Genomic DNA, 23,456 nt, shown 5'->3' with positions numbered 1-23,456 from the left:
TAAGGGATAATCTAAAATATGAGTTTAAATAAAATTTTTAAATGATAATTAGTTAAATAAAATTTTACATGATGATTTTATTCTTTATAATAATAATAAAATTTAATATATGGATATGTATTTAGTTTTTGATAATTAATAAGTAAAAATGACTTTGTATCAAACCTTGGGTGGAAATTGTTATTTGGCCTAAAATAATATTAAATATGGGGCCAATATGAATGAGAGGATGACAATATTTCGTTCATTTTCTGTGACAACTCCTTAGACGTGGTGGAAGATATGTGGTCATGAAGCCCATTGATGCTCTTAGACTTAAAATCCAACAGGTCCATACCGACATTATGACCTGTATTGACCAGAAAATCCCTTTTCATCTCTTACACTTTAATAAATGTTGTGTTCACACGGTGGTGAGTTTCCATTGTCAAATCAATCGAATTTCGTAGAACTTTGAGTTGATAATGAATCATGACCAACTGATTTTTCTCCACTGAAATCTCTCTGAGTCATTCAAAACCACTCAAAAATTCTTTCACTGACAAACCTCCCTGAGCCCATATCCTTCGATTTCGCCAGTTCGCACCTGAGGTCTCTCTTTTATTTTCTTTATTTCAAATTTTTTCTTCCCTATTTCCGGTTTGAAAAAAAATTCCGTTTCGGTATTATCTAATTTCTTAAAAAAAAAAAAAGTTTTTGCATTCGGTTATTTCTCGTTTACTATATAAATTTCTTTTTTCATTTCTCTTATTTATTGTTAATTTTGAAACTTGTGTTTGATCGTGTTCTGTCTAATACTTGTCTTTTGATTATATTCATCTGCTTTACTTCTCTTCTGTTTTTCAAAAAAAAAAAAATTGAAAAAAAAAATGGTTGATGTTGCCGGGAGTATTGGGGGAGTGTTGAGTCCTGTCCTTGAAGTTGGCAAATGGTTGGCTGCTCCAATTTGGCGTCAATTTAAGTACTTGTATAAGTACAGTACCAATTTCAAAAAGCTGGAAAAGGAAGTTAAGAAGCTGAAGAATACAAGGGACGAAGTTCAGCATAAGGTTACTGTTGCTGAAAGAAATGTGGAAGAGATCAAACAGAATGTTAAAGACTGGCTGAAGGATGTGGATAAGACAATTACAGAAGCAGAGCAGTTGATTCAAGAGAAGACAAACAACCCTCCATGTTTTAAAGGATTGTGCTCCAACTACAAGCAAAGCAAGAAAGCTTTCAAATTAAAGTGGGATGATATTGATCCCCTCCTCCAGCAGGAAAAGGAATTCGATCAAGTTTCCTTTCCTACTATTCAACAAGATATCTGGCTTAGATCTAGCGAAGATTATTTGACGTTCGAATCAAGAAACTCCATTATGAAGAATGTATGGGATGCTTTAAATGATGAGAATGTGTACATGATTGGTGTTTATGGGATGGGTGGTATTGGGAAGACCACTCTTGTGCAAGAAGTTGGAAGGAAAGCGGAGCAGGATAATCTATTTGAGGACATTGCTTTTGTTGAAGTAATTTTTTTCACTTTCTTATGCTTATTTTGAGTAATAATTATTATGACTGCTATTACTTGAGTCAAATTAATCATAGTCAAACTAGTTTACAATTATTTCGCTCTGTTTGTTGTTCTTAACTGGCCATATTATTTTGTCTTATAGGTAACACAAACTTTGGATATAAAAAAGGTTCAAACAGAAATTGCAGAGAAGTTAGGCGTAAATTTCAGTCACGACAGTGCAAGAGCAAATAAGTTATATGAGAGATTGAAGAGAGGTAAGAAGATCCTTTTAATTTTAGACAATATTTGGGAAGATGTTGATCTCAAGACTATCGGTATTCCTTCTGAAATGGATCATGGGGGATGTAAACTAATGTTCACGACAAGAAACTTAGATGCATTGCAGAAGATGGGTTCCACAAATAATTTCAAGATGGGCATTTTAGAAGAAAATGAAGCTTGGAACCTATTCAGGAACATGGCAGGTAATCTTGTTGTAGAATTTTCACTTGTAGGTTTTTCTGGTTTGTTCACTTTTATAATGTCGGGATATATTAATGTAGTTCTAGTCCTTATAAAATTTTCACAATTTTAATTGGTTTAACATATAAATTTTAAGTTTAATGTAGTAATGTGTTTTTTGTTTGTCATTTGACATTATAAAGTGGTATTCATTTAGATAAAAAATTTTATGGATTTTTTAAGAAAAGGGTGAAATTCAATATTTTCAACTTTTCTTATTTTTGCTTATCCAAAGAATACATGCAAATAGAAATTGCTGTTAGTATTATCCTCTCTCTTTTTGCAGGTGATGTTATACAAACATGTGAATTGAATTCTCTACCGAAGGATGTATGCAAGGAATGCGGAGGATTGCCCATCGTCATTTGCACTATAGCAAAAGCATTAAGAAACAAGAGTCATCCAACTGATTGGAAAGTAGCATTGCGAGAATTAAGAGCACCATCACCAAAAAAGTTCATAGGACTCCTAGAAAAGGAATACATGAAGATGGCCTTAAGTTACAATTATTTAAGGGATGAAGAACTTAAGAAAATGTTTTTAATTTCCAGTCTAATGGAAAATAATACTTCCATTTCAGACTTATTCAAACATGTTGTGTGTTTGGATATACTTGAAGGAGCTAATTTGACAATGCAAGATGCACGAGATCGATTGGATAAATTGGTTCGTGACCTCAAAGATGCTAGTTTGTTACTAGACGGGGTTAGAAGCGAACAATTTTCTATGCATGATGCAGTTCGTGTTGTTGCTATAACAATAGCATACGTTGATTATCATGTATTTACAGCAAAAAATGACATTGAACAGGAATGGAAGGATAGCGTTAAACTCAAGAAATGCACAAAAATCTCCCTACATGGTAGCAGTACTATTATTAGTCAAATTTGGTCTAATGATTTGGATTATCCAGCTCTTGAATATTTCTATATGCCCAACTCTTACTTCACAATGCCGGAGGACTTCTTCATAGTGATGCCGAAGCTCAAAGTTTTAAATTTATTTAGGCTACACAGATTGTCATTGCCATCATCCCTTCATCTTTTGAAAAACCTTCAAACATTATGTTTAGATAATAGCACAATTAACGATGTTGCTGTTATTGGAAAGCTAAAAAAACTAAAAGTCCTTAGCTTGAAACATTCATGTATTATGGAGTTGTCTGAAGAAATAGGTCAATTGATTGAACTCAAGTTATTAGATTTAAGCAATTGTAAACGATTGCAAGTTATTGTGCCAAATGTCATATCAAAACTATTGCAATTAGAGGAATTTCATATAAAGGGCTGCCCTATTCAGTGGAAGGTTGAAGTACTCAAGGAATTAAAGCTCTTGTCTAATCTCACGAGTGTAGAATTGGATGTTAGAGATAACAATGTGCTACCTAAAAACTTATTTGCCAAAGAGCCTAAAAGGTACAAAATATCAGTAGGAGATTTTTCGGTCCCATATCAAGAATATGGCGAACTTGAGCATTATGGGGAACATGAGCTTTTGAGGATGTTGAAATTTAAATTTAATTCTATCAGGTCACTAGAAGAATTATATGGATTTAAGGATATTGAACTCTTATGCTTAGCTGAATCTTCAGAAGAGCAGAACTATGTTGATCATTCAAATTTTGATTTGCAGTCCAATGAAATCATGCCCCTGTTTAATGAAAAGGTTTGACTGACTTGAATTTCTTTTATTTCTCCATTATATATTCTTGTTTTCTTTTATGCTTATTCACATTTATTCGTGTTGTATTATTTTTCCTTCTCTTTTTGCAACTTTTTTCTAGTGATTTAAATTTTCAATTCTATTTCACTAACAAATTGTTCTATTGATCCTCCATACAATGCAATTTCTGTCAAATTGATTTTATTAAATTATTTCTTTTTTATTTTCTTCTTGTATATGTTCATATATATTAAAACAACAATTAACTTTGGTTGTAGGTTATTTTTACCAATTTTAAGACATTGGTATTGCACAATATTAGTTTGGGAAAGATTTGGGATAGTCGAATTTCAACCCCTCGCTCTCAAAATTTGAAGCAACTGACATTGGAGAGATGTGGAAAGATGATATATGTGTTTCCATTTTCCATAGTCAAAAACCTCAGACAACTTCAATGCCTAGAGATAATAAATTGTGAGGCTTTAGAGAAGATTGTTGAAGAAGAAGGAGCAGAACTTGTAGTTAATTCTATCTTTCCACAGGTAACCAAATTGGTGCTCAAAAAATTACCAAAACTTACAATTTTTTATCTAGGAATACAGGTTTCAGAATTGCCGATGTTAAAATGGTTGGAGATAGAGAATTGTCAAAAATTCACTCCAAGATATTTGGGCTTGCAAAATGATAATACGAAGGGTGAACTTCAAATTTCAGAGTCAAAATTCATTCGCTTGGAACATAAGGTACAAATCTCTTGTTTTAAATATGTGATTCTTAATGTTTATTTTTGCTTGAACAAAAATCTAGAAAAAAAAAATGAATGATCAATTGAATTTGGACAATTCTGTTACGGGAGTAGACGAGCAAAAAATAGTGTAATTTTGAAACAAATTATCTATAGACTCTATCTAATATGAGTCACACATTTTAATTGCATTATGTGATTCATACCATCTCTTTTATTTTTATTTTCTGTTGAAGTAATACTAAGTTGTGAAATCGAAAAATATAATTTGATTTTTATTAGAAATATATTTAATAGCTGCATGGTTTAATGAGTTGACTGATTTCAAAGGAAACAGGAAAAAATTAAGTTTTTCCAAAAAATAAAAAGTATGTAATAACGAATAATTCTTTAATTAAACTTTTTTTTAATGAATATGTAGATCAACCACAATTTGGAGAATTTTATGTTAAGGGATAGTGTGACAGACATTACATGGAAGAGTCAATATAAAGATCTTATGATCTACAATTCAGCAAATATTCTACTTGGACTCCAAAGATTTCAAAGTGTGAAAAAGCTCCGACTACATGCTTGTGAATTCAAAGAAATTAAGAGTGTATCAAATCTTCCAAATCTTGAATATCTAGCAGTAGAATTCCATTGCAACTTGAGGAGTCTAGTGCCATTTTCAGCTTCCTTCCAGAATCTTAAAGTTCTCAGAGTTTGGTATGTAAATGGGTTAGTTGTCTTAACAACTCCTTCAATGGCTAGAAGCTTGATGCAGTTGAGAGAATTGAAAATATCAACTTGTAAAATACTTGTTGAAATAGTAGAGAATGAGGGAGATGCAACAAGTAGTACCGAAATTGTTTTTGAAAATTTGAAGTTGGTGTCACTTCAATGGTTAGAAAGTTTTACATGCTTTTGCTCTGGAAATTACTCTTTCAATTTCCCATCACTAGAAGAATTAGTTATAGAAAATTGTCCCAACTTGAAGACTTTCTCTCAAGGAATGTTAAACACTCCAAAGCTGCACAAAGTCAATTACAAGGAAATAGAGAACGAGGGGAATGATCTTGGTAAAATCATAAATGGATTGTGCAAAAAGAAAGATGAGGTATATAGGCAATCAATTAATTTGTTTTTTGTAATTACTTATTTATGTAAGTTTAGTTAGTTTAAAAAAGAGACAAAGAATTAATGCAATTTTTAATTACTTTATATTGAAAAAATTATCAACTTTAAATGCAGGAAATCTCCCTTGATTTCAAGTACAAGACATTCCACAATGATAATTCTACAGAAATTTGCTACAACCAGCATCCAACTTCCTTCTATCAAAATTTGACACGGTTGATCCTTTGGAATTGCGGAAATATAAAATATGCATTTCCACCTTCTATTGTCAAAATTCTCCACCAACTTCAACAACTAATGATAGGGGATTGTAAGGTTTTAGAAGAGATTGTTGCAAAAGAAGAAGGAGTAAATGTTATGGTCAATTTTGTCTTTCCGAATTTAACCTTATTGAAGCTTGAAAATCTACCAAATCTTACTGTTTTCTACCATGAAATGCATACTTCAGAATGGCCAAAGTTGAAAGAGTTGGTGGTGAGAAATTGTGCCAAGTATCTGAGCTTCAAAAAAAACAATGAGGAGATTGAATTTAAAATTTTGGATCCAAAATCTATCTTCTTGGAAGATAAGGTATGAATCTCTTATTTCATTGTTTCTTGAAAAAAAATAGTAACACCATCTATATATATTTTAACATTTTATTCAAAAGATTAAATATGGAATTTGTTATCTTCTCTAATTTTCCTTGTAACTAAATTTAGAAAATTTAACTCAAATATATATATTTGATTTGATCGATTTCTCTTTAGGATTATATCAATTAAAGTCATTTAATTCCTATTTTTTTAATAGATTATCAATTATGATTTTAGAAATCAACAATAAATATTTATTTTTACTTTGAGAAAAATGTGCAACTTGCATGCATACTAAAAAGGATGATAAATTCAAAATTAGTGTAACTGGATTAAAGTTTTGTTTTAAGAATATCAAATGCTAACTGAATTTTGTTTTGATGAATTTGTAGATCAACTCCCATTTGGAGGTTTTTGAATTACGGAATGATTCAGTAGAAATTACTTGGCAAAATCAATCTAAAACTGTTAAAATCTCTTTGGATGAGTTAGCATACATTCCACTTGAATCCCTTCAGAGATTTCACAATATGAAAGAGCTTCAACTATGTTGTTGTAATTGCAAAGAAATTAAGAGTCTATCAGATCTTCCAAGTCTTGAAGTTCTACATGTATCTTCGTGTGAAAAGTTGTTGAGTCCACTGCTGTCTACACCTTTCCAGAATCTTAAAGTTCTTAAAGTACAATTTTGCAGTGGGTTGGTTAACTTAATAACACCTTCAACAGCTGGAAGTTTGGTACAATTGAGAGAATTGAAAATATCAATGTGTTTCATGCTAATTGAAATTATAGAAAACGAGGGAGATGCAACATCGAGTGGTGAACAAGTTGTTTTTAACAATTTGAATAAGTTGTCACTTGAAGGTTTATATAGTCTCTCATATTTTTGCTCTGGGAATTACTCTTTCAATTTCTCATCTTTGGAAGAGTTAATTATAGAAGGATGCTTCAATATGAAGTATTTTTGTCAAGGAATGTTAAGCACACCAATGTTACACAAAATCAATTATGGGAGAAAGGAGGTAGAAAATGAAGGGAATGACTTGAATTCAACTATACAACAATTATACAAAGAAGAGGTATGCATTCAATTAATTAGCTTAAATAGATTTCTGCAATTTTTTAATAATAACATATTTTGGGTGTTAATTTTAATAAATTTGTTTTTAAAATGTTGACCATGATTCCACATTAAAAAAAATATTAATTTGTGCATATACTAAGCGTTATTATTTAACTAGAAGTCATCACACATTTTTACGCCCTTTTACTAGGATACAATTGGCTATCAATTCATTATATTTTCTTTTATCCTTGGTTTTTGTTGAACATATTTAAATTTTTTATATGTTTTTAAGATAAAATTAATTTTGAATTGATTGACACATGATTTTTCTTTAGGTTGACTCCAATATAAAGACATTGAAATTAAATGGAAGGGATGTTATGGCGATTTGGCAAGGAGAGTTTCAGGAGAACTTTTGCATAGTAGAAACTCTTGAATTAATTAAGGATGAATATACATATATTCCGATTCAAATCCTTCAAAAGTTTGTCAGTCTTGAAAACCTTATATTGAAAGTGTGTTCATACGAAGAACTGTTCTCGTTTAAAGAAGGTGAAGAGGACATTGGAGTATTCACAAACTTTGAAACATTAGAATTGCAGGGGCTTTTTAATTTAAAATGCATTTCAAAGCAAGACTCCCGATTGAACTCAATTCTTCAAAATCTTCATTCTTTATATGTAAACTATTGTCACAATTTGACTACTTTGCTGCTGCCTTCACAGTCACTTGAAAATCTAAGGACTTTGAGTGTACGTCATTGTAATGGAATGCAAAACTTAATGACATCCTCAATAACCAGAAGTCTAAAGTGTCTTGAAAGCTTGTCAATAGAAAAATGTGAAATGATGGTAGAAGTATTAGCAAATGAAGGAGATATATCAAACGGTGAAGTTGTTTTTAGGAAATTGAAGAAATTGCATTTGCTTGGTTTAGAAAGTCTCACACACTTCTACTATGGGAATTACACCTTAAAATTCCCATTCTTGGAAGAATTAAATGTGAGTAGATGCTCCAAGATGAAAACCTTCTCTAGTGGAGGCTTAAGCATGCCAAGATTATTAGAAGTGAATTGGAAAAGTTGTTCAAGTGACTTAAATTCAATCATACAACAATTACAAAATGGTACATATTCGTTTATTTAACAATATATTTTTTATTAGAGTTCTGCATTCTCCTTGATTGAATTAACACTAATCAATCATGTATGGTCTTTAGTATTGAATTAAAATCCTAAGTGAGAAGCTACAGTAATTTCAAGTGATTTCAAGTAGTTGTGAGGTGTTTATTGATGAAATTCTTCATCTTCTAATATAATTTTCCACAATTTTTGTTTTTAACATTAATGCATTGTTCTCTATAATTACAGATTGTGCAAAGTTATGAGAAAGATTCCCATGCTAGCAAACTGCAAAGTCACATGGTAAGTGTGTGGTATTAGGTGAGTTTACATTGCCTTTCAAACATAATTCATAAGAAGTCAATTGATTAAATAGATTTTGGGTATTATATTTTAAGATATTGGAAGGTTAAATATAATATTGATTAATAATTTAATGGACTATAGTGACATTAGCCAATCATATAAATTTTGGTAAGAGTGTTTAAAAATATCCGATAACTAAATCGAATTGATTTTTGAATAAAAATTGATCCAAAAAATAGATTATTTGAAAAACTAGTTTGGATACCGATTAAAAAATATAGAAAATCTGGTTTATCAATTTTTTACAAAAGGTTAACCGAATGAAACTGATTTTAAAAAATTGAATTAAAAATTGTAAAATATTGAACCTACTTAAAAAAACTTGGAAAAAATAATAAAAATAAGATTCAAAACCGATTAATTGAAAACTCAGTTTGGTTAATTGATATTTTTGGTTCCATTTCAGTTTATGATTTTCTTTAAACCAACAATTGGTTTGGTCCGAAAAATTATCAAACTAGTTCGGTTAACCAGTTTTAAACACCCTTATCTAATGGCAATGACTCATGTTAAATTTGCTTTAGTATTTGGTTTAATAGCTTCATTGTACTATCAATTTCAAACCATCATAACAACTATATGATAAGAGTTTGATTTGAGCTAAACTGACTTGAGCTCGAATGTCATCTTAGCTCAATCGAGCAAAAATGAGTGGTCATGGTTTGAGTCATAGTGTTAAGAATTTGTCTGAGTTTAAGCTTTTTACCTTTTTAAAGCCTTTTTCTCAACTGGTTGTTCTTCAAAATGGCAATGCATTCTAGGCAGCGATCTTATACATTCAATTACAATGTACACGTGTTCAATTTTTTTTTACTGGGTCTGGGTTTGGTCTTTTTTGTTGCTTTCAGTTGTGGTGGTTAAATCCTTTAACCCTTTATATATCATTAAATTTTAAAGATCCATTAACAACTGTAATTGACTACTGTATGAATTAGCAAAGCAGAGTTTTTGCAACCCAAAAGGATTCTTGTGACGTGAGATGTTCATATATAAGCAATATCTCGTGTTTTGTCAATGCGGAATTCCCCTATGATATTACACATTGGTATAACTTTATGTGGATATTCGAAGATGTTGCTTTTGATAATTTCTCTGTTCCTACTATTCTATCCGTTCGTTATCTCTGCACCTTCATCACTGATGTGGGAAATATGCTTTTTGTAGCAATCTTTTCTTTGACTTGGATATATCTTTCCACAGGTGTCTATTAAGAAGAGAACGCTGAAATGTATTGCAGATTACATTGTTGATGTAACTTGTAAACCGGCTGGACTCAGTCACAACTATGGAGCCATATTTATCGTGTAAATTGTCTTGCTAATTCTCAAGTATATTCACTTGCATGTTTGATTCTGAAGTTTCTAGTCTCAAATCCATGTTTCCTGCCTGTTTCCATCTTCTGGTGTGTTTTCAGCCTTTTCCTCTATAATTCCCTGGAGGTCTCTGGGTCTCTGCGTTTCTCCTCTGCATCGGCCTAGCTTCTTCCCGTGAGTTCTTGCGTCCTGTGGAGGTGCCGTTCTGCTGCTGGTCTATTTTGGCTTGGGTTGGTTCTCTGCAGCTGCTTTGGTGCTGAAATCCTCTCCTGTTCTCTTGCCTTTCTCCTTCTGTGGAGTTGCTGATTCCTGCATCCCTCTCCCCTGTTGGTTCTCTCCTGCATTGGGGTTCATTGGGTTTGTTGGCCTTTTGCTGCCTTGCTGCTGCCGAATTGGAGTTCTTGGCTGCTGGTTCTGCTGGCACCTTCCCTCGTTTAATGGTTGCTGCTTTCTTAATCCTTTCTCTCCCAGCGTCCTTTCTTGTCTCTCCTGGAGCGTTCCAGCAGTGTTTTTGCGTGGGTGGTTCTTGGTTGTGGTTCCAGTAAGTTGAGTCTTAGTGAAATGGTTGCACATTGGTCCATTTCTGTGTTTGCTTCTGGTTCCAGGGATGCTGCATGCTGCATCAGGTGTGTGCCGGCTGACGCTTCATACTGTTGGCTGGGTTCTTCTTGCTGTCTTTGGCGACCTGCCATGGCTGGATGTGCTGGATTCATTGTTATTGGTTTGCAAACACACTTTCAGTTGGTCGTCTCAAGTACGCTTTCTGTTCTTAAGTGGTTTGTTGTTGGTTTGCAATTGCGTGAGAGTTTTAGCCGTTGGGCTCGTGATGTTGTACTTAAAGTGTGTTTTTACAATGTTTTTAACATCGGTAGGTGGTTAAATTGATTATCTCATGAGTTTATGGTTTGATTAAAAATCGGTCAATTTATTAGGGTATTCAGACCTATAATGATCAGTACATATTTTTTTCTAAGAAATGATAATTATTCACCTAATTTTAATGAAACAAGTGATGAAAAAAATGTCTACATTTTATGATACAGAAAAAAATATATCATTTTGTAAGTCATTGCTTATAAAAGACATTTCAATAGATGTAGGATTTTTTTTTCCTCTTTTTTATTTAATTTTTGAACTTATGTTTCTCTTACAGACATTTAAAATTTATCCAATTTAATTTAAAATAATCAAATTATTTAAAAATAATTAAATTTTTTAAAATACCCTCAATTTTGGTCAAATTCGGTTTTATCAATTTTGATCAATTCATTCAGTTTACTGATTTTGATCAAATTTGATCGAGTCAATAAACAAACCATTTTTTAATGTTAACTGAACAGGAGTAGATTTTTTATTCAACCAGTTAAATCGACCATCCACTCTAGTTTTCAAAACAGTGATTTTTTGGCAATCCTGTGGATGAGCTTAGATTGCCATTGTGCCCCGTTTTTGGGTTTTTAATTTATATATTTATATAGTACTCCTAGGTAATGAAAAAGCGTATTTCGGTCATTTCATTACCACTCGGCCTTTTTTTTTTTATGTATAGATATTTTTGTTTTTATTTTGGATTAGTTTTGGGTTACAGTGGGGGCAATGCCCATTGGGCTTTTCTGGGCTGCATCTCTAGCCCTATAAAATTTGCAAAGTGAAATTTATGTGAGATTATATGAAATATCTATAAATGTTATTATCTTTAATGATTTTAGTTAATATTATGGTTGAATGAAATTCGATTTGGCATGAATGATTCAAGCTCAAATAGGGATAGCTTCAACTTAAGATCGAGTCTAGCTAGCTCGATTCAATTGAATCACCAACAAATTTATCCTTTCTTATAAGTTTTCTTCTTTTCCAACTATTCTTCCTTTTCATCTTTAATAATTATGAGTGTGCATAATTTGGTTTAAATTGTAAAACTAAACTGAATTACTAAAAAATTATAATTTGATTTGGTTTACGTTAAAAAATTTTTAAACTATTTTTTTCAGTTTGGGGTTAAGGTTTGGATGATTTCCAAATGAAACAAAACCGTGAACCATGTTATATATATATATATATATATATATATATATATATATATATATATATATATATATATATATATATATAAACTATGTTTAACAAAATTTTTTAATAAGTAATTAGGTATACAACTTTTTTAATATTTATTTTGTCATTTTCTTTATGCGTATATCGTATATATTTTTCATATTTATTTTACATGTTTTAGAAAGTTATAATTTAATTAATTTTTTTAAATAATATATATATATATTTAAAAATAAATTATTTTAAAATGTTCAAACCATAATAGTCGATTTATATATTAAAAATCTAATTTTTAATATTGTGAATTGTATCTCATATTGTATGATATGTCTTTTAAAAAATAAAATTTATAATATTAATAAAATTATAATTGGCACATCATCATTTTGAAAAATATTACAGTCCCTTAACATTTTAAGATTATTTATAGACATCTCTACTGCATCATTATTTTATCTAAAAAAGTGTATTAATTCATATCGGTTATATGTATTATAATGTAAGATACATATCATATAATATAATACATTGACTGGTATTATTTCTACTTGTATTGTATTGTATCGTATCATATTGTAGGATATATATTGTGTATCATAAGATATTGATAACTATGGTTCAAATCCTAATTCAGACTGGACCAAACTGTATTTTTTCAATTTGGTTTGCTTTTGTTTTAAATTTAAAATAGTTTAGTTTGATTTGAAAAATTTTCAAACTGTTTTTTTCAGTTTGGTTTGAAAAATCTCTCAATCACACAAAACCAGACCATGCACACCCCTTCTTTTTCTCTAACAACTACTCTAATGAAATCACTATCAATCAAGTAAGTCAAGCTCTATCTCTAGCTAGATCGTATTCGGGTTCTACTTGACTCAAATCAAGTCCACCCTTATTGAATATTAATTAGGGAAACATAATAATGGTAACCTGGGATGTAATTTTTAACTTGACTTGATAATATGACACAAATCTAACATAATTTATTTGGATTAGGGTTGATAGTAATTGTTTTTATTTTTTGTGTTTATCAGTGTTCTTATCCCCTATTTGTGTTATGTCAATCTTTAAATTTTAAACACAATAATGTTCTCAAATAAGTGCCATAAATTATAGGCATTTATGGTACGAAACTTGTTATTTTCCAAGCTTGAAAACCTTAAAACTGGCAGCACTAACAGAAAGAAAAGTTTCAATGCAAAAGTGAAAGCACTATCCAAATGGGGGCAAAAATCAGAAACAACTGATTTTTCTATCAAAGTTTGGATACAGGAGACTTAAACATAAGGATTATAGCCAAGGGACTAATGGTTTCACAAGCTTTGAGAACCATACAGCTTTCAAAAAAGTACAGCAAATACAGTGGCAAACTGCTAAATTGATGCTGCAGAGGGAGGAATTTACAAATCAGTTTATTCTAAGAATACCCCAAACTAAGAAGAACAAGGACTCATTGATTCGACTCATGCTCGAGAATTCTATTCGGAACAACTTTACATCATTGTTCAACCTTCGAGTGACTCATCTTGGTATCTTCATAGTATGATGTGATCATAGGAGAACGAGTCACCAGAACAATTTCTATGTTTATCTACCTACATTTGGATGTTTTCTTCATATTTCTATAATTTGTGTAATCTGCTTCTCTGCAAATTAACCAAACTCTTTGCATCTTCAATGCCACTTTTAAATCAGGCCTTGCATTCAGAGTTCTCCCGGCACCACGAACTATATGGGAGGTAGGAAAATTTTCTGCAGAAATATGTTTCATAGAAATTTGGAAACAGAACTTGCATGTGTAACAACTTTCTTGCACCTCAGAGCCTTGCATTGTATACTCTTTGACACATCTAGCAAATTTTCACTTGAAACTTCATCTCTAATCGAAAATCTAGACAGTAGCCATCATGTGTAACAACTTTCATCACTAGTAAATCTACAGAATGAGTCTTGGCACAAGGAAACTTTTGTTTTAGTAACCTTACTGCAACAAACCATCCATCCATATACACTTAATACCCTTCAAACTATCAAAGTGGCTCCTTTCCCTTACCATGGATAGCTAGGTCGAAACTTTGTGAAGCAGATTTAGCTACTAATTCAGGGCTGCACTCTGTAACAGCAAGGATAAATGGCTGCCATCCTGCTTGATTATGAATAATCCATTTCTTTATGGTAATTACCACGTTCAAGATCTGAAGTATGTCACCTAATGTAAGCTCTGTCAAGCACATATTCTTCAAAATAGTACCAGCTTCATACCAAAGCACACAAGACAGAATAAATAAACAGTCATTATTGCAGATTGCCCTCCAGGAGACACCGGAAACTTTTTAATTCTTTCCCATGTTATCTCTAAGATTTGCATAGGATTACCAATAATAGGGTTCACACATTTCCATTGTTTTTCATTCTTGCCAACATAAAAGTTCATAGCTCCAATTTTCTGCTTAACTACCATCTATTGATCAATAGCAATTTCCAAGGCCTTTTTAATGCCAACATTCCAATGCTTGGGATCCCCATATTGAAAGAAATAGATTATATTACCTTCAGTTGGCATTGTCTTTTCAAATTTCAAGGAGTTCAGTGTTAGTAACACAACACCTATAAGACTTTGGACATAATCAAAAGGTTTTGGACACCCCAACGTCCCCCATATGACACTATTAGGAATGTTAATCGAGTTCACTGGTGAAGAAAAGGACAACTTCCTATGCTCTATATATCCACTTTGCAATTGACTCAATAATGCAGGCTTCAGATTCATGCTGGTAGGATCACATTTGGTGACTCCACTACCTTTTTGGACAGAACTAGGAGGTTGATTAGGGAGATTGTTTAGCGCTAAAGGTTCGTGTGGATAATGGTTTCTATAACCATTCTGAACAAGGTTGAAAAGAGCAAATCCATTTGGGCAAGACCCATAACAGAAATCTTGGGATTATAATTAGTACCAGGGTGGTGATAATTTACAGGTTTCTTGATCTTCCAGAATATCAACTAGTGCACTATTACTGAATTTCTCAGTAGGATTTCTCAAGTAAGGAACTTGTACATGAGCAAAAGGCATATCATTAGGGACTGAAATTTGTTACCAATTTTAGTTGTGGATGAAGGGCCTTCAGCCACAAGACTTGTCCAGAGCCATATGATTTTAGTGACTACAAGGAAAAGAGCCAAGGCTTTCTGCAGTTGAGCAAGCAGAATGCTGTATCTTCTCATCCTCAATTGATGGAGAGGATTGGAGGCATCTCTATCTCCAAATATTAATATTATATTTGCAGGTCACTTAGAACAACATGTCCACTAGAATTTCTTTGTCATTTGCATACTTAACCACTGCTCATTCAACAGAACAACCCATAAATATTCATTGAAATTTCTGAAAATCTGAAACCGAGAATATAATACAAATTAGGCAGTATATCAGATTCGAGGACAAAGGTGGGAATTAATATTAGGAGAGACAAGGCAAGTCACATATATATGCCCATTTGAACAATCAAGTTAAATTACACCAATTTGTATATTGAATCTATCATTTCAATTTCCATTTCCTTAGTGAGAATTTCAGCTGAAGAAAACTTTTACTAACTCTTGTCACTCTTCAACCAAGTTACCAGTAAAAGTTTCTGTCAATGACTAGAACTTGATGAAAATTGCTTCTATAGCAACTGTGGTTGGATAGAGTTCAACAACAATCTTATTGTTGAAAAATGAACTTCAGCTGCTAAATAATGGTCAACAATCACTGGCTTGAAGGTTGCAATTCCAGTCTTCCCTCGGACCTACATCCTTTGCTGATTCCAAATAGTCTGATGGACAAGTTGATAACCAATTCAAACTTATTAGGGCACTGCTTGATATCTGTGAAAGTAAAATAAGTAATGTTAAGCTTCTGCATTGGGAGAGTATCGAAATTTTTTTTCTTTGATATTTATATTGGGAGAGGATTGAAAATTTTTCTCTTTGATATTTATCCAATATATAAAAACAATTCTAAACCATACGACAATAATGTTAATGGACCACAGGATCATTTTTCAGAAATTGGCTTGAGTCAAATTAAATACCCTAGCACTAACTTCATTGATATCATATCAAATATGACTAAACAGAACAAGGAGAATTCCAGAGTGCATATTGCACCATAATAACAATTGAACTGACAGGAAATAATGAAAAGAGCAAAGCACAAGCACTAAACAAAAAAACAGTGGACCAAAAAGCTTATGATGCCACAACATTTATGGAGATTTCGACAAATAAATTCTTCTTTGGGATTTACAATGCAGGGGCATCATGTCACAGATTATAAGATGGCTGGGTAAATAACAACTAATCTGGCATGTTTAAAATCAAATGCCATTATAGACTGATTTCTCATGCAACTCGACCAAAACTGAAAAATTAGATCCCAAAGAAGCTTACATCCCATCATGGTGAGTTTTCCACCAGGGTAATTTAGATACTTTCTAATTACAGTTTCATTGTCAACTATGGGAACTTGTCATGTATTTCCTAATCCCTCAGAGAGAATGTTGCTAACACCATCTTGCATGGAATCCTCATATGTAAATGTTTCACCATCTGTATCTCTTTTGATGAAAGACCCAACCAACAGTCCATGAGTTGTAGCATCTGGTACCCAACCTTTTTCTAACATCAGATCCAATAAATGGGAAGCCTAACTTTTTAGACCCTCTTTCCAGAAGCTACTGATTAGTCTGTTATAAATAGATGAATCCAAAATATCACTACAAGAAACTAGTTTATCAATGCCGCTTACAACCATGTGCAAGTGAGATTGGCTAGCCAAAGAACACACAGCACAACAAAAGCACAACCGTCCACCAACATTTGTGAGAGAAATACCATTAGTCCTTTAGCCATTTTTAATTTTGACAAATCCATGCTTGATTGTAGTGTAAGTTAAAGTAGTATAAGAAGTATCAGAACTGTAAACCAAACCCTGTAGCCTAATTGCTTTATCCACTTGTCCCATGCCACACATGCCGCCTATCAGCATATTGTAAGAAGAAGGATGGAGGGAGAAACCATTCTTCAACACGTAATGAAATACTTCAGCAGCCTCCATGATCTTTCCCGCCTGGCAAAGACCTTCCACTAACTCCTAATAAGATATAGAATCCAAAACCCAATTTTCGATACAACCCCGATGGAACACCGGCAAAGCATCCTCATACTTTCTCAATCGACAGTTGCCTACAACAAGAGTTGAGTATGTGACAGAGTCGGGAAATATGGAAATTATAATCATTCTGCTAAGAAGTTCATTCGCTTTCCTTTATTTCCATATTCTCGCAAAGCCATCTGATTAGAATATTTACATTTCTCTCAGCCATTTTGTCAAAGATACTTTTTGCCAGAAAAAATTGACCAGCATTGCAACGACCTTCAAGCATAGCGTTGCATGGAAAAGTTACGTAACCACATTTGTCTTCCAAGAAATTCATAGCCTCATCGAATTTTCCTATTGCACAAAGTCCTGCTACTAGATCAACAAGCACATCAACAAAGAGTGTTCTACAATTTTCTATCATCTCTTCAAGAAGATTATTCACATCATCTAATCTATGGTTCTCACACATACATCTAATCAACTCATCCGGCAAAAGATTTGAAGCTCTCATCAACCATAACAGTTGGATTCCCTCCTCTAGTTTATTTTCCCTACAAAACAGTGGTATTATACAGGTATAGAAACTTAATTCCAGCTCAAATCCAGCATTAAACATCTTGGCTAAAATGATAACCAAATCATCCACTCGATTGCTTAAAATAAGACATTTTATTATTATCTCAAAATTCCTACTATTAGGACTAACCCTTTCTTGTTCATTCTCCTAAACTGATCCAGAGCAGACTCAGTCCTACTATTTTCAAATAAAACCTCCAACAAATAGTTCCAAGTAACAACATTTGGCAAAATTTCTGCTTTTACCATCTCCTTATAAATAAACACCACATCTTCACAACCTCTCTTCTTCTTCACAATAGCACTTAACAAAACATTAAATACATCAACTGAGGGCTTAAAACCACCCAAAATCATACTCACAAGAACCCTTATTGCTTCATTCAACCTATTATGTTTAACAAACAATTCAACTAATGAAATAAGAGCTTCTTTTGCGTTTGGGCACTTATCTTTCATCATATTTTGCCAGAACCCCTCCTCCATTTGTTCAACATTTCCAGCTAAACCCAGCTTCAAAATTATCTTACCATATGTATCAGCAGTGTGTTGAAACCCTTTTTGGAGAGATACTCATCTAAATTTCGTCAAAGCGGAGTTCAAGTTGCCAGTGCTATCCAAAACCAGAATAGGATTATCCCGGTATAGCTTATTCATTAGAAATTGAATTTGTGCTTCATAATCAGTAACTTGGAGTGTATTAGCACACGAAAGTGACGAAATACAGGCAGTTAAATTAACCCATTCGAAGATTTTGCTTGGAAACGTTGAAGATGAAAGCTTAATGACCATTGAAGGCGCTCATGAACAAGTTAAGACTATTTGGTATCACTCAAACAGCACCCTAAACAAAAAGAAAAGAAAATTAAAACCTGAAATAAGCAATGCAAGGCAGCTTAATCACTGACCCAAAAGTGATTGAGATTGAATCCGGAAATTTAGTGTATCGCTTGTGAAATGTTTGTGATTTTGTTTTTGTTGCTGTCATTTGGGTAAGTTTTGGGTTGAAGTAGGGGAATTGGCCCATTGGACTTTTATAGGCTGCATCTCTACTCCTATAAAATTTATGTAGCGACATTTATATCATTAATTGTTTTTACTTAATATTAGGGCATTGAACTCATTCTGAGGCAGCTCTTGGTCAGCCTGATGTTCGGCTCAATTGAGTTGAATTTTAGCAGGGGCAATGCTAGCTCACAATTGAGGCAAGTTAGGTTGACTTAATCGACTTGTTAACCTATTCATCTTATTTGGTAACTTTTTATCTTCCTCAAAGGGTTAGTTTTTTTTTTTTTTTTTTCCAAAGATTCCTCTTTTTGATATCCAGTAACCATTATTTTTCATTTTTGACAACTTTTCCAACAAACTCATCTTTAATCAAATAAATCAAACTTAATGTCAAGTTGACTCTTGTTCAAGTTTGAGTTGACTCAGCTTAGTTCACTCCTAAATAATATTAATAATGGTGAGCTCAGGAATAACTTTTTACTTGATAATGTGGCATATATCTGACATAATTTATTTGGATCAAGATTGATAGTAATTGTATTCATTTTTTGTGTTTAGTAGGGTTTTCAACCTCTATTTGTGGTTTGTCAATTTTTAAATTTTAAATTTTAATTGAACCAAACTCAATAGTGATCAGCAAATAAATGACATATTTGATCGTTGATCACTTGATAATGTCTAAAGGATAGTTGCCTTTTCAATGTTGTTTTGTGAATTTAGTCAAAATGATCAATTCGATACATTCAATAAAAAAAAAGGTAAAAATTTAGTTTTTTCAATAAAAAGTCATTTTAATAAAAAAAATTTGAAATTTCAATATGTTCAATTGAAATCAAAATTAAAACATTTGTAATGGTAATAAACAATAATTTATATAGATAAATACTCGTTAACTCACAATATTATAAAATATAATTATTTACTAATGGGTTATTAATAATAAGTTCATACTTGTATAGATTCAAAAACCACAAAGGGTTTATATTATTTTTTAATGAAAAATTATTACTTCAGTAAAATTGTTTCTTTGGAAATTGAATCAACTTCTTTTTTAATTTAAAAAATATTATTTAAGTGGAATTATCTTTTTAAAATTGAATTCACTAGTCTATACAAATAGAACTACAATGACCAAATCCATTACTAAATAATTTAATTTTAATATATCAATAGTAGATTTCAACTCATCTATAAACTATAAATAAGTGGGATCAATTATGACAATGGAAACTCTATTAATGAAACGATCCTCCATTGTAACAATGGAACTCTTTTGTGTTCTCTACTCTTTTTATCTTTAGTCTTACCTATCATCTTTCCTTTCACGTATCACCAAAAAAAAAAAAAAGATTTATCCACACATTGATGAGTTTTATTATCAAATCAATTGAATTTCATAGAACTTTAAGTTGATAATGAATCATTAGTAGACATAGTACTGGTCGTACTAGGCTTGGTTGAGCTAACTTTGGTGCAATTTATTGTATTTGTAGGTTGGGTCAAGGACTGTATAATAATGAGTCTTGTGGGCTGGGTTAATTTGTATAAACACTAAGACTCGTGACATAAGCTACTCTTTTGGAGTTTGTGTCATATCGGACTCTTAACAAGGCGATTAGGTCTTTTAATAATAAATTAATTTTTTTAAAAATTAATTATTAATTTTTACTAATTTATATTTAATTTTAAATTATTTTAACTCATTATGACATCAATCCAACAAGGGAAGATCTTTTCACCTTCCTAGTTGAGATATTTCAGTTTCTATGATATTTCCTTTTATTTTGCACTTCCTTCAACAGCTCCATACCTATATTCCATAGCAGTATACATTAAAATATTATCTGATTTCAATTATTGTAATATTTATTTGAAGAGATACTCACCGTTGCTTGGAAAATGCGTTTGTCTAAATAATCTACCTACTTTATTCTAAGGTCAATAATGTCATAAATATTTATATAAAGGCAAAGAAATGAAAGTGAGAAGAGAAGCAGAATAAGCAAACGAATGGTGTGCGTTAAAGGAGGAATATCTGTACATTGCAATGAGGTGGGTCGCATTATACAGGAATTCCCCATGCCTCTCCACAAATTTGAATGTTCACATTAAACGATGTTAGGTATACATCCCTTCTTTGATGGGAAAATTCATCAAATATTATAACACTTCCACTTTCTTCTTCGCTTTAACTCTCATAATTTATAGATAATTATATTAACAAAAAAATTCAATAAAATAAAAATCAAAACAGAATAATATAATTTTTAGTACTCAATAAGATGGTATTCTTAATTATTGTATGATTGATAATAACTAAACCTTAATTGTAGTGATTGATCTTATCCTAGTGGTTGAGCCTCAATTGTAGTGATTGCATAATAACTAAACCTCAATTATAATGATTGCATAGATTTTACTCTTTTTATAGTTTTGTTCGTATTGTATGAATAAACTATCTTCATTTTATAGTATGTTTGATTGAGAAACAAAGTTCAAATCTTTTGTAACTGTAATAAACAACAATTTATATAGATAAATAACTCATAATGTTATAAAAAAAATAATTATTCACTACTAATTTATTAACAATAAATTTATATTTTTATCGATCTGAAAATTATATAATGTTTTAACAAAAAATCTTTTTTTAAGTTAGATTGTCGCTTTAAAATTGAATTGATATTTTTAATTAAAAAACTTTATTTAAGTCAAATTCTTCCTTTAAAACTGAACTAATTAATCTAAACAAATAAAAACACAATCATTGACTCTATAACAAAATGATTTGATTTTAATGTTTAAATAATAAATTTCAACTCGACTATAAAATATAAATAAATGAGATCAATTATGGCGATGAAACTCCAAACACATAACCTACTTTATCTCTTGTATGTTCAATTTTCTTCTCTCACATCAATTATAAGGGAATGGGATCAATTGGGATGATGAAACTCTATTAAGGAAACGGTCCAAGCACATATTCTCCCTTTATCTCTATTGGTAGGTTTCTACTTTCTTTATCTTCATTATTCTTCTCTCTTATCTTTCCTTTCAAACACCACTGAAAATATTTTATTTACATGGTAGTGAGTTTTATTGTCAAATCAATTGAATTTTATAGAACTTTGAGTTAATTGAAACTAGAAGTAACTATCTCGAGAGGGCAATAGAGGAGATTTCAAATAAAAGAATATAGATTAAAATTTTTTTTGACTATATTTCAAAATAAAAAGGTTGTAAAACTGGTTATTAAATCTAAGATTTCAGTTGTTTGGTATTGGTAACTTCTGTCCCAAAAAATATCCCAGCTCAAATAAAGCTTTCTTATTATAAAAAAAAGGTTATAATTCATGAGTTAATTCTGCTGGTTGGAAAATGCATGTATTTAAATTTGTCTAAATAATTTACCTACTTTATTTTGAGGTCAATAAGTCAAATATATTCTGTCTATCCATGGTTATAGAGTCATTTCAAGTTGGCCAAAAGGTTTATTCTCACCTAAGGTTTGATGAAATTTTAAATCAATAATTGTCAAATATTAAATATCAAACTCCCATCTATAGGTATTAAAATTAACAAAATGAGTTAATTTTAAGAACAAATCTATGGTTTAATTAATAATATTAAAATAAATAAAAATTTTTATTCACCTTCTTACAAAAAATTAACAATTTTTTTAAAACTTATTCCCCTTCGGTTTTCTAAAAATTCTCTCAACTCTAGATGGATATTGGTTTCATCTGCCCGACTTGTTCACCAGTTTCTGTTGCCCATTGACGCTGCAACTGTTCCATCCTGTTATTGCCCATCTTTCTCTCCGGTTTTGCATAAATTTTCTGGAGGCTTGGTGGACGCCCCAGGTGGTTTGGAAGCTGGGGTTATGGTAGGCATGGTGGCTGCCATGGTTGGCTTGGAAGTGGTGGCTGAGAGAGGCATTGAGGCTGCCATGGCAAGCTTCACAAGCAAATCACCAACCACTTGGTTCAAAATGAAACCGTGGAACTATGTGACGGTGGGAAAATATAAAAAATATAATGTTTAACATTATATGGATGATGTTAATTTTAACCAGGTGAGAAATTGAGTTTTCAATATTTAGTAGATACTAATTTGAGATTTCAACAAACCTTGGGTGAGAATAACTCCTCTGGCCTTCCAAGTTTCAGCTACTTTATTCTGGTGCTTGGAAAATGCGTTTGATTAAATAATCTACCTACTTTATTCTTTATTCTGAGGTCAATAAGTCAATAATATTCTACCTACCTCTTTTTCTTTAACAAATATTCTCAAATCAGTTGGATTTCATGGAATCTTTCTCTTTTTCACTTTCTTTATTTCAACTTTCTTTCCCCAAATTTCGGGTTCTCATTTTCTTTGAGAAAAAATTGGGTTTCAATATTTCTTATTTCTTCATAAAAAAAAAAGTCTCACTTTCCGTTATTTCTGGTGTACTAGAAAAAAATTCATTTCTCTTAAACTATTTATTTTAAATTTCAAATTAAACCGAGCTATTCTTCAAACTAACCTAAACTAAATCATAATTTTTGAATAATTTGGTTCATTTGTTTGTTTGAACCCTTTTTCTCACATCTCTAATCAACTTATCAAATTGAAACTTTAGATTAATTCGGTTCAAATCAAACCAAACACTAATTCAAATCGAATTAACTTTGTTTAAGGCACTA

The 23,456-nt window shown here is 31.5% G+C and overlaps 1 protein-coding gene across 9 annotated transcripts in view; it reads left to right on the top strand.

Moving 5' to 3' along the window:
* Window positions 1-470: 470 nt before the first annotated feature.
* The window catches only part of LOC123207496 (probable disease resistance protein At4g27220), a 31,596-nt gene continuing 8,610 nt past the window's right edge, over window positions 471-23,456 (top strand). Inside the window, exons 1-10 of one of the 9 annotated variants that reach the window (XM_044625001.1) lie at window positions 471-1,508; window positions 1,656-1,980; window positions 2,304-3,682; window positions 3,958-4,422; window positions 4,846-5,523; window positions 5,658-6,113; window positions 6,511-7,197; window positions 7,520-8,309; window positions 8,554-8,607; window positions 9,871-9,974. In XM_044625001.1, the coding sequence (XP_044480936.1) occupies window positions 870-1,508; window positions 1,656-1,980; window positions 2,304-3,682; window positions 3,958-4,422; window positions 4,846-5,523; window positions 5,658-6,113; window positions 6,511-7,197; window positions 7,520-8,309; window positions 8,554-8,570 (5,436 nt within the window). In that variant the 5' untranslated portion in view covers window positions 471-869 and the 3' untranslated portion in view covers window positions 8,571-8,607; window positions 9,871-9,974. Of the gene's footprint in view, window positions 1,509-1,655; window positions 1,981-2,303; window positions 3,683-3,957; window positions 4,423-4,845; window positions 5,524-5,657; window positions 6,114-6,510; window positions 7,198-7,519; window positions 8,310-8,553; window positions 8,890-9,870; window positions 10,872-23,456 lie in introns of those variants that run through there. The other 8 variants (XR_006500372.1, XM_044625017.1, XR_006500373.1 and 5 more) reach the window with 8 other exon arrangements.

Source organism: Mangifera indica, chromosome 2 (genome assembly GCF_011075055.1).
Source record: "Mangifera indica cultivar Alphonso chromosome 2, CATAS_Mindica_2.1, whole genome shotgun sequence".
NCBI classification, from domain to species: Eukaryota; Viridiplantae; Streptophyta; class Magnoliopsida; order Sapindales; family Anacardiaceae; genus Mangifera; species Mangifera indica.
This window is presented reverse-complemented; position numbering and strand designations above follow the sequence as displayed.